This window comes from Ambystoma mexicanum, chromosome 1p (assembly GCF_040938575.1).
Source record: "Ambystoma mexicanum isolate Mex_15411 chromosome 1p, UKY_AmexF1_1, whole genome shotgun sequence".
NCBI lineage: Eukaryota > Metazoa > Chordata > Amphibia > Caudata > Ambystomatidae > Ambystoma > Ambystoma mexicanum.
This window is the reverse complement of record NC_090921.1, coordinates 1075020788-1075033028: the sequence shown is the minus strand read 5'-3', so window position 1 is coordinate 1075033028 and position 12241 is coordinate 1075020788. Positions and strand designations below refer to the sequence as shown.

The 12241-nt window shown below is 43.5% G+C and overlaps 1 protein-coding gene across 1 annotated transcript in view; it reads left to right on the top strand.

The window, feature by feature from the left end:
* The window catches only part of INSRR (insulin receptor related receptor), a 672290-nt gene that overhangs the window by 377689 nt on the left and 282360 nt on the right, over positions 1 to 12241 (top strand). Inside the window, exon 5 of the mRNA XM_069604567.1 lies at positions 5244 to 5388. Coding sequence (XP_069460668.1) covers positions 5244 to 5388 — 145 coding nt within the window. The remainder of the gene's footprint in view (positions 1 to 5243; positions 5389 to 12241) is intronic.

The window sequence follows — 12241 nt, the reverse complement described above, 5'->3', positions numbered from 1 at the left end:
GCGCAAGTCGGCCCAGAATTGATTACCCAGAAACCCCCTCAAAGGAGCAACACACTTAGCAGACCATACACTTGATGCAATATTCGCCAACAATACTCATTACCAAGGCACCCCCAGTTCAAATACTCTAGAGTGACCACTTTATCATCCCATTCATAATCACAATGGCCATCCAATAAACAATCAACAAGACAAACCACCGGTCACCATGAAAAGAAATTGGAGAACCATCAAAAAATCCAACCTAACTGAACTCCTGGTACTCAGAAAACCACAAGCAACAATTATGGAAGAAGCAGACCTGGACAAAAAAGTAGCCTTATTCCACACCTGGATCATAACAAGCCTAGACGACATCGCCAAAGAAAAACCTTTCTCTCACACGAAAAAAAAAAACATGGCAAAATGGTTCACCCTGCTACTCAACGCCATGAAAAGAGAAATGAAAACTAGAATCAGAATGGAGGACCAACAACAACACTGCAAACAAACTGAAATTTCTGCAACAGAAATACAAAAAGCAAAGAGGAAACATTACTAAACACCCAAAAATAACTCTTCAAAATCATAAATGAAATAAAAAACTCGCCGGGATGCAATATGAAAATCTCATCAACGAAACTGAGATGACCTAGGAGACCACTTCAAAAATAAAATCATGACCATCCAACAAACCATACAAAGACCACGCAATCACACCATAGACCCCACATATCCTCGCGGGGAACATCCGAACAAACTACAACGCTTTCCCGATATCAGTGGAGACTTTCGTCAAACTGGTCAATCAAAGCAACAAATCAGGCTCTCTAGAAGACCCTTGCCCCAAGACATATACAAATCAATTCTCAAACCAGGAACTCCCATGGAATCGCATAGGAATGTCCTCAACCTTTCTATCTCAACAGGTAAAGAACCACAGGCTTTCAAATCTGAGTACATAAGGTCGCTACTCAGACACAACAGGAACTGTAGAGGACTTATCCAACTACAGACCCATCTCCAATATCCCGTCCATAGCCAAACTGCTAGAAATCTACGTTTACAAAACGACCCAAGAATTCATAAAGAGCACTGCCTACTAGACCAGGCACAAGTTGGATTCAGACCAATGGGAGGAACAGAATCGGCTCTCCTCTCATATGGGATGACCTAAAAACAAATGCAGACTCGGACAACAGAACTGCCCTGATACTTCTTGACTTATCCGCAGCATTCAACACGGTCAACAACGACATCCTCATAACGAGATTAGGATTGGAAATAACAGACACCGCTCTACTATGGATCAAATCCTTCCTAAGAGACCAGAAACTGTATCAATGAAGCCTTTTAAATCCAACCCAAGAGACTCCACATGTGGAGTACCACAAGGATCATCCTTCTCCCCACTCTTATTCAACATCTACCTAAATCTATTAATCAAAATCATCAAAAGACATGGCCTCACCAGCTACAACTACACTGACGACGCACAAATCTTCAAAATACAAGACTCCCGAGAAGAAAACACAACACTAGAGATTTGCCTTTGTGATATATTCAATTGAATGAACATGAACCACCTCAAAATTAACCCAAGTAAAACAGAGATAATGATAGTCACAAAAAACAGAGGAGACCTCAACTACATCCCCTGGCCAAGAAAACTTGGCATGACCCCAATGCCATCGTCGATTGTTCAAAACCTAGGGGTCCTGATGTACAACAACCTCACCCTAGAGCCACAAGTAAATGCTCTACTCAAGAAATGCTTCTTTCTCCTGCGCGCGGCAAAGAGGATACTACCGTTCCTGTCATTTGCCAACAAAACTCTTACCATCATCGGTCTGGTCATGTCCAGAGTAGTTTATGCCAACAGCCTATGCCTGGGCATGCCTGAACGACCCCTAAAAACAATTCAAAAAAATAAACTACAATGCATACAAAATGCAGCAGCCAGACTCCTCAAATCACACCAAAGAGAACACATCACACCTGTGCTAAAAATACCACATTGGCTACCAATAAACAAGGAATAAAATACAAATCCATGTGCATCACGCACAGAGCTATACACAACCAAGGCGCAGAATTCCTGAGAGATAAATTATGCCTACACCAGCTGACGAGAACGCTCAGATCAAGCAACGACATACGCCTAGAACCGAAACCCTATAACAAAAGAAAACTTGGAAGATCCTCGTTCTTTCACAAGGCACAGAAAATTTGGAATGACCTACCAAAGAATATAAGGAACACAAGAAACCACCTAGTATTTAGAAAACTGCTCAAATCCTGGCTCTTCACTGCATAACTAGAAAACCACCCACAAGAACGCCCACACCGCTAAACAACGATGAATAAAGAGACTGACCTCCAGTCCCCAACAAACAACCGAACAGTAACAGAATCCAAGGAACACACCCCACGACATACCATTCGACATCTTGAGAGATGGCCACAAGAGGAGGACACTATAGACTGTACACATAGATAGACCAAGATGAAATCACTTAGACGATTCATCCACAGCATCCCGGCCCGAACCACACCCAAAGTTCAAGCAGACATATTCACATAGATGGTAGGACAAGAGAGGAGATCACTACTTCTGCTCCGACACCCAAGGAGGAGAATAGACACCTCAACCTCACTATACATAGTTCATTAGAATACAACAGCGAATGCCTTGTGCCAAAACTGAAATTCCTGCCAGGTGTGGACCCCTCTCCCTTGGCGGGATTCTTGATTCTAGTTGTGGTTTAGGACTGTAATGAATTATTCAATGGTTTCTCAAATCCAGATACTATATTCAATTGCTCTGCTGGGCGTGGGCCTCTCCCCATTATACAGGACTCTCAAGTCTAGCCGCTTTCACACCAGGCAGGATTCCCGGAATCCAGGCATTCAGGCATACTGTGATTGGCTGCAAAGCATATAACCCACTATACAAAAAGGAAGCTCAAAAGTTTCTACATGCGTATCTCGCTCAAAAATGAACACAGCCACCTCTTGCACTGCAAGCCGCATGCACTTCACCACACCGCTACAACACATAAACCGCACCAACAGCACACAAGGACTGTCATCGCTCCGATACTCACACCAAAAGCTCAGCACACGGTGTACACAGAGTTGAAGCTGCCAATAGAACACCACTCCTCTCACTATCCTACTCCCTCTTCAACATACTAACCCATCCCACCTTCTCGTTTGCAGATCTTCCAGAGCGCCTGGGGACCAACTCTGTTGGTGACGGTGCATGGTACAAATATCTTTAACATATAACAAATCATGTGGTAGAAATTGAGGCTCCACAGGATTTGCTATTGTGCTTCAGTGCGATCAGCATATTATAGGGGACTTTAAATGCAATATACATGTCGACGATGCTCAATTACATCAGGGTGTTGCTAATGTTATGCTCAATGTGACAGCCTGGCGAGGGTGATGCACAAATACACTGCCATGTTGAAATGAGTTCTCATTCTGCCCAACGTGTCGGCATGTCAGTTTCCACATGCCTGTGCTAGGTTCACATAGCCCATGATTAAACACCCCAGGCAAAAGTACGTTTCCATAGCGACACACAACCACCCACCCACCCACACCCGGACCAACAACTTTGCTGTATCCATGCTGTCAGTCAGGGGAAGGTGTGGTGGGGGGAGACTAGGCCTGGCCATGGAGTAATGCTAACAATGCACTGCCTGAGGCAGAGTAGCACAGGAGGATAGCAGACATCTTTTGTCCTGTGCAACTGAGCCTAGACAGCAAGGGTGGCAGTGCTCCCAAAGTCAGGGGCCCAGAATGCAAGGCAGATTATGGCAGAAGGTGCCTGGATTTCTGAGGTTTTGTTCGTATACGAAATGACTGAGGAAGAAATAATCGAATGTTATTTGTTCGAAAATAACATTTGTTTTTTCATCCTGCGTCCATATCGGATAACCCAATCCCACCCAACCCCTTCGTTATCCAGCGGCGATAAGGCAAGTCTGCGGCACACAACGGAGTGTGCCGCTGACTCGCTGTGTCCCTGTGACACCTGTTCCTATTCACTTCCATGATCGGGAACCGGTGCTACAGGGTCCCTCACTTTTTAAATGCGTGCGGGGCACACCCCTGCAAACCCCGCTGACATTATAGAGAACAAAGGTGCAGGGGATACCCCCGCTCCCCTTGTTCACTATGCCACCGAATGGGGCATTGGGTTGACTTTTTCGGCTATTCAAAATGTTTGTTCGGCCGAAATTCGACCAAAACTCATTCTGAGCATTTCAATGTAGGCACACATCACTTGTGTGTTTGGGGCATCTGAGGGGCTCTAGCCATCTGAGTGGACATGCCAACATTGCATGAACTTAACCGGTGATGGACCACATGTCACTCATCCCACTATACTTGCCAATTACTAATTGCAGAATAAGAGGATTCAATGTCAAGTTCAATTGCCCGGCACAAAGTGTCTGGTTGTCTATAAGCAATACACCAACTGCTTCCTCTGCTGCACACCACACCACGCCACAGCTCTCATAAATGTGCTTTGTGATTCGGGCACCCAGATTATGGAATATTATCCCCAATCCCAGTTGACGCTAGTCTTAATCGGGAAGTGATTAGAGACCCTTCTCTAACCTCCTGGTGGTGGCTGACCTCTGTTACCCACTCCAGTCTTGGATTCCATGTCCTCCGTCACCATGGTCCATCTATCCCTTTCCCCCCCCCATTCTGAATGGACATAATGCCTAATGTACAACGTGCACATGGCATGCTCTTACACTGAGACAAATGTGTTCTGTTTTGAGCATGCGAAAGATGCTAGTAAAGTAATGTAAATGGCTGCGAGAACATGGTGAAGATAAACTTAGAAAGATGTATGCATTGTAAAGGGCATATTTTAATGTGTGCGCCTTTTTGCAGTGAATTTTCATTGTGCTTTTTGATTCTTTTTTTTCATTGTCACATATGCTGGATGTCCACAATATAGAGCAATGGGTTGGCACAAGACACACACAGACACACACAGACACAATCACACACACAATCACACACAAACACACACCCCGTATTCCCTCCCTAGTCGGATTTCCCGCATTCATACTATAATCATTCCTCAACCAAGTCCAGTTTACTGTGGCCTAGCATAGTCCAGTGAATTTTGGTTGTTGCAGGTGTCGTCAATTCTACGTCTTTGCAACAGCTAGATTGCGAATTCAAAGCAACATGGATTGAAACGAAGCTATTATTTTTCTTTACTTTAGATAACTTGGCTCCACAGTTGAAGGGCAGCCTGGGACTCATTGAGACGATTACTGGATTTCTCAAGATCAAGCACTCCTTTGCACTCATCTCCCTGTCTTTCTTTAAGAACCTGAAGCTCATCCGGGGAGACACCATGGTGGATGGGTAAGAGCATTCCATGCACTAACAATGGTTGTGGGATCTAATGCAGAGCTCAATGGGTGTGTTCGCAGCAAACATTTGGATGGGCAACTCCAATGCATCACCCTAGAAGTCTGGTTGGTACTTGTACACCGTGTTCAGCTACATTGCTATGGCAGAGCTTTGGAAGACACAAGGTTACCGTCAGGGAATACATAAGAAGGGGCTAGTTTGTATTCACTGTGTGAAGTTTTGAAGGGAGAACTTAATTTAAGGGAGAGCTATGGCTGCACAAATGGAATTATCTAATCTACAGTGTCACAGGCAGAAGAAAGGTCTTCTAGAATGATGGTGGCAAATTTGTCTTTGTTTTGGGATCTCCACTGTACCCGCACTGATGTTAAGCAGAGTAGATTCAATACCTCTAGTGTGTCCAAAGCCAGATGGTGGTTTTGGAATAATATGGCCTTGTTTCAGATTTGATCTTAATTCTGCCGGTGAAGAAGGCAAGTATGCAGTTGCTCTGAATACTGGATAGGACAATATGGTGCTTTACAAGGCCATGATCAAGCGTTTCATGTAGATGCTGAAGTAGTTATGTTGCAGGCACCAACCTGCAAATGAATTGTTGGACAATCCTTTCTTATGATGAACCATTTCTTTTTGATCAACTTTGAATCACTATTACAAGTGAGTTTATGATCAAGATCTGCCCTCCCCAACCAACCAGACATTTTGAGTTCTTTATTAAATCTGCTTTAACCCAAGGCAAATTCACTGAATTTCCCTCCTAAACAATCCTTCACACCCGAAAAAAATGTGCCTCCAAGTCCGGCTTGGAAAGAAATCAGCTTTATGTTGTGATTTATACTGTACACTGCTGCCATTTTCATGGCCTCCGGGCACTCTGGCAGATGTGAAATGGAAGGAGGGATGGCAGGGCTTAGTTAGTAGGATAGAGAGGGAAAGTGTTGGAGAGCTTTAATGTGCTGTTGGTAGCTTTGGATTGGAAAACATGGTCAGTGTTGAAACAGTGTGCCGAGTTTCCTTTGAGTTGGTAAAGATTAGGTGGTGTTCGTTGTATGAGTCTGCGTGGGATGATTTGTGTGTAATTGGTTTCATTTTCTGTAGTGTTGTGTTTAGGTGGCTATTGATTGTGTGCATGTGGTGCTTGTAGGTTTCTGCTGCAGTAGAGGTAAGTGTATGTTTTGTTTGATGGTGAGTATGCAGGATATTAGAAAGATTTTAGAATTTTTTTATTGGTCATTTATTATGCACCTATACACGTGTCTCAAGGCGCAAAAAGGCAAGGGGGCGGTGACGGAAGAACAATCCTACTAGGCCTGTGCAAACAGCGAAATCAGATCTAAACCTAGCAATTCTGAAGATGAGCATTCTAATGAGGGAAATGCAATTAATCTTTTAGATTTAACTCATTTGGTTTAAATTGAGTAATATGGGACACTGCTTGCTTCCAACAGGCACCCATTGGCTGCAAAAATGGTCCATCCTGTAAGCCAACCAATAACTTTAAATAGGGCTACTTTGGATACTGCATAGATGGGTTAAGCTGCAGATACTATGGCTTTCTGGTAATTCCTAGAATTTTGAACACTGATTATCGCATCAACATCATCAGGGGAATAACTCCTATGACTGGCCCTGACATTACTTTACGCAGTTAAGGAAGGAAGAAGCTCAAATAAAATGGAGTGGGAATAGGGAACCACCATCTCAATTCACATTGGCCTTCCTGTTGTTGCATGGAGGCCCACTGGACACTATTCAAACCTTATTTGATGTTTGTTATTAGAATTTATGGTGCATTAAAGTATTCTTCGCTCTAAAAAGTTCAAATGTGTTGCAATTCTTTGCTTTTCCAAGCTTCTGGCCTATTCAATTATGTGATATTGCATTGGTTAAGTTTATTAATGATAACATTTTGGATAGCGTTTTTTGCAGGTACCACCGAAATTGGTTTATGGGATTTACCGGGAGCAAGCTTTTATATCCCTCACAGGTTTTGCATTTAAACTCAAATATTGATGGTAAATCCATCCACTTTTTACCTTTGAGGGTGACATGTTCCCACACAAACCTCACACAAAGTAGAGAGTTTGAGTTTACTGAACAAAAATCTGCCGATTCTGTTAGGAGGATTGATCTTGGCTCCCTGAAGCATTGGCTAATCATTCTCGCACTAGCTAAGCAACCTGAATATAGTTGGCACATAAGAATGGGGACATGCAAAACCAAATAAGAGGATAATCCATTGGGTTTGTTAGCTATCTTTTTGCTGGAGACTTGGCTCATGATTCCTCATGTTTTGGCCAGATACACCTTAATCTTAATATGTGCGAATAGAGGTATACAGGGTCATCCATCATCTAGCTTGGTAAAAGCTTGTCGAAATAGAATGGGTTTTACTTTAGTCCACTGAGTGGGGTGAGGAAAGAGATGCGTGATGGACACAAAGGTAAAGCTTTCTCACAAGATGCCATTTCATTAAATAAAATGAGGTGAGAAAAACGCTTATCTTTACCTAGCCTAACAAGGATGTGCCTGCTTAACAAACTAAGACTAGAAATGACCTAGTGTCCAAAAAGTGTTTGCCCCTCACACTAATGTACACAAATTATATGATGTTTGTTTGGCTGTCTTAAGGTCCACAAAATAACATATCAATTCAAACTCAAGCTTTAGAAAGACTCCTTGTGACCAGGGCTGGCCTCGCTTGCCCTGGATCAATTCAGGAATGCCTTGACTAAAGTTCAGATTCATGAAAGTTCTGTGTAATCACTCCCATTCAACATAGCAAAAACAAAAACGTTTCCATTCGATATATCCTTCCACTTGGCAAGGTGAATATCTCTTTCTAAGGCTTGTTCATAAATCCAAGCAACTGGTATTTTTCCAGTCTCTTGCTTGGTAAAACAAGTGTTTTCCTCAGAACACAAGTTCATAAGCTAGGACAAATGTTAATATCTCAAAGGCCACACAATTGTTGGCACATCATACTTCTTCAAAAGAATCCCTTTTGTCAGGATAGCTTAAATGCAACAGTTCATCAAGACAAGCTAATGGAATTAATACTTCTTTTCCAACACACCTCTTTACCACAACCACAGTACTTGAAATCATCATGTTCTTCCCTGGTATACTCACCTGCCAGGACTAACTACTATTGGTCCCTTTCCTGGTTCACTCACTTGCCAGGATAAAACTCCTACTACTGCTACAATTTTACTCTGTGGTAATGCTTGTTCCAAAACTCTCCACACCACTGTCCTAAGTGAGGAGGTTTGAACAACTGCTTCTCTTTGCAGTCTCTTGACACAGTGGGTTAAAATTGAATATACTCCCCTGCTGTTTCTGTAGTATTCTTTTACTGCCTTTTGGCTATAGGCAATGCAGGTTACAGGGGAGCATGGACAGCACTGTGTTCTCTGGTTCATTTTCTGTACTGGATTGGTTGATGGTGTGTCTGGAGCTCATCTCTCACCCGGCCTAGCTTTCTTCAGAGCCGCTTCCCACTGCACATTCTATGCACAGCCACGATTAATCTGCTACCACCATGTCTCCTGCACATAGTCCTGCTGCTGCCACTACTGCACCATCAGCTTCTCCTTTCTTTCCTGCTTCTGCTATACACACCAGAAACTCTTTCCTACTTTTAAAGGCCCCACTTAGGTGCTTTCTCCCCCAACAACTAGACCGCTCATGATACTTCAACTCTGTATTCCTCTTTCTTGTCCCAGTACCACACACATTATGGGACTTGAAGTCCAGAGTTATGTCAAATATGTCCGTTTGTTTAAGCTATTAATGCTTTAGGAACGTTAGGGGAATCCTTTAGAGAGGTGTGGGAAAACTAAATGTGTCTCACCTGCTAATCCCCGGCGATCTGTCATCCAGGTGGCCAGGATACGGACATCGCTATTGGATCCAGCTCCTGGGAGTGGACCAGTGCCGGAGGATCACCTGGATGGGGGGGTCTTCGGGGAGTGGGACACCAAAGGGTGAGATGCAGTATCCCCTACCTTATGAAACCTTTTCCCCATCCTGCCCAGTAGGATACTTAGAAACTCTACCCCCTTTTCCAACATGAACACTTTCTCACAGTGTGATCGAGAGACTAATACCAGAGCTGTTTACCTGACGTGGCCCAACACAAGGGTCAGGAAGAGTCAGGCAATTGCCGACCAACTACACACACCTGACTGCCCTTTCCCTTCCCCACTGGGATAAAAGGCAGAGCACAAGAGCACACTCTGAGCAAGGCCAAATGCTCGAAGAAACAGTGATTCGAGGACAGCAGTTCAAACGAAGGAGAAAGGTGAGGCCTGAAAGGACATCAAGGAGGGAGTTGACCTTGCGCTTTTCAACCCAGACCTGCAAAGCCTCTGCCAAAATAAACATGACCGGGAATTTCAGCTGACGAATGGTGTGACGGATGTTAGCGGTACTTGAAACCCTCACTCACTAATAGCAAGGGCAGGGAGACGTGGTTGCCACCATTTGTACCGTCCTCGACTTCAGCAGCAAGAGAAACGCCAACAAGTTCAGCACAGCCGGTGAGTTGGAAGATCCTGATTGTGGGCTGGACTGTGTTAGACTTAAGGTTGCAGTGGAAACATTAAGAATATTAAGAGACGGAGGTCTTTTGTAAACAAACTTGGTACCAGATATATAGTGGCCCAGTGGGTGCTCATTTGAAGGTCTCTGGCTGGAACCCCTCTCCTGAACAAGGAAAGTATTGAACTGAAAGTGAATCTAGAAGTACCAAGAAGCCATAGAGAAGGCCGGCGTGAGGTGTCAAGGTGGTCATGCAATGGTCAAGCCAAACCCCTTTTACAATCGAAAGTCCTTGACATATTGTAGAAATTGTAAACTGTGGAAAGTGTGAACCCGACTGAGGGAATTGTGAAACTGGCATTTGCCGCCAGCTGAGGGGGAACGCCGTATGAACTATGATATTGCGAAGCACACACTTGCCATAGAATTACAGGGTGACCCAGCGAGATGTTATCGGCCTTCGGAAGGCCCTGATATAGAGAAAAGGAACTGTAAGCTTGTGCCAGAGACACCCAGGAGTGTGCTCTGTTCAAGAGTCCCTCTTTCTCCCGTGCTAAAAATGTGGCGATGTGAGACCCCGGCCATTACATCCTGATTATCATTTTGTGAACACTTTTCTTTTCTTGTGAACATTATCCCACACTCTTTTGTAGCATAGCGGTAAGGGCAGGCAATAGGCTTTCTTAGTATAGGCCTTTTTTACTTTGACTAGACTCCACTAGAACTGTATTATTATTTAATAGTTGTAGCTTGATCCCATCTCAGATTTAGGTGTAGATTAGGCATTTATCTCACCCATTTTACAGTTTAATAAACACCCTTTGATCACTTGTGTCTGTCTGACTTTGATACCATGCCTTCTTTACAGAGGTCTCCCGCTCACCTTGACATGAGTCCCCTCCATGTGATCCTCCCACATAATACCACCCCAGGGTCAGGTTCAGGTAGCAGCAGCCTTTCCCTGGCCACATTAGGAGTCCCATGTCGGGATCTTAGGGATGATTTCACTAGATTCATCACAGTGGCTCCAAACCCATTTGCACAATTGACGGGACCGACATGGGAAAACACACCAAGGTGCTCTGGGAGAGTATTTGGTCTACTTAATTTGTATTGGAATCAGGCGGGGATTATCATTGAATCCTTTTTGAATGGGTGAAGCTTTTCAAGACTCTGCGTTAGATCAGACATGCCATGATCATTGCTGGCGATTTGAATGTGTCAAGTTTGGATCTGAATGATGCCCCAGGGCAGCAGAGAGCTAAATGTTGGCTGGACTTGATGGAAGTGAGAGGACTTTACATGGTTAATGGGTGTGTAAAAGGTGACATTCCCCCCCCCCCACCAACTTGGTGTAGGTATAAACATTCAACTACAATATTTTTTTTTAGTTTTGTTGCTAGCAATGTTTTCATGTGGATTGAAGAGTTAAGGTACTCCAACAAACAAAAAATCGTGACTTGGTGCTAACTAATTTGAATATTCCGATTAGGAGTCAAAAAGAGGACCTGTTTTTACCCTTAATGTGGAGATGGGTTCTGGGAAAAAAACAGTTTAGGTGCAATGAGTATTCTCAGACGGCCTTTAACAATCTAATAAAAGGTTGTACTATGAATACTGTATGCTGAAATCAGCGTGTGTGATTCTACAACTCCGTTTAATTTGTTCACTGTTAAATTTTTTAGCTCGCAATTTTTTTTTGTTTTTATTCACAAACAATTTTCTGGCGCCGAAATTCAAGTTCAGAAACGTTCCTTTATAGTGGAAATGAAATTGCTGAGGAATTTGCACCCTAAAGAGAACTTTATGAAGACCAAACTCCTTCAGCAAAAATGTAGAAATTGGTACCACGAATATAAGAGCATTTTAGCACAGAGACACCGACCATATGCTGGTTGAATTGCCAATAAAAACAGTGCTGAGATTTCGTCCTTGTTAAACTTCAAGAATAAAACTTAACAATTGGTTTTACAAGTTAACCCTATGCCAAAGGAAATCGGGGCATCTCATTTTAGTGCATTATTTGTGCCCGAGTGTCAAATGGAACAGGTTAAGGATATGGTAATAAAACACCAGTCGGTCCTTACTTTTGACCTAGAGGATATTTTGGCGATTATAGCTAGTAATTCAGGTGCATCGGGTCCTGATTGACCATGTAACTTGAATGTAGAGTAGCAGATACTCTATCTTGTCAGTTCCCACCCCCTCACTGCTGTCCTATTGGAACAGTCGAAGAAAAGAAATACATGGGACCTCCTGTATTGTTCCTATACCGCATCGAGTGTATGAGACGCTGCACACT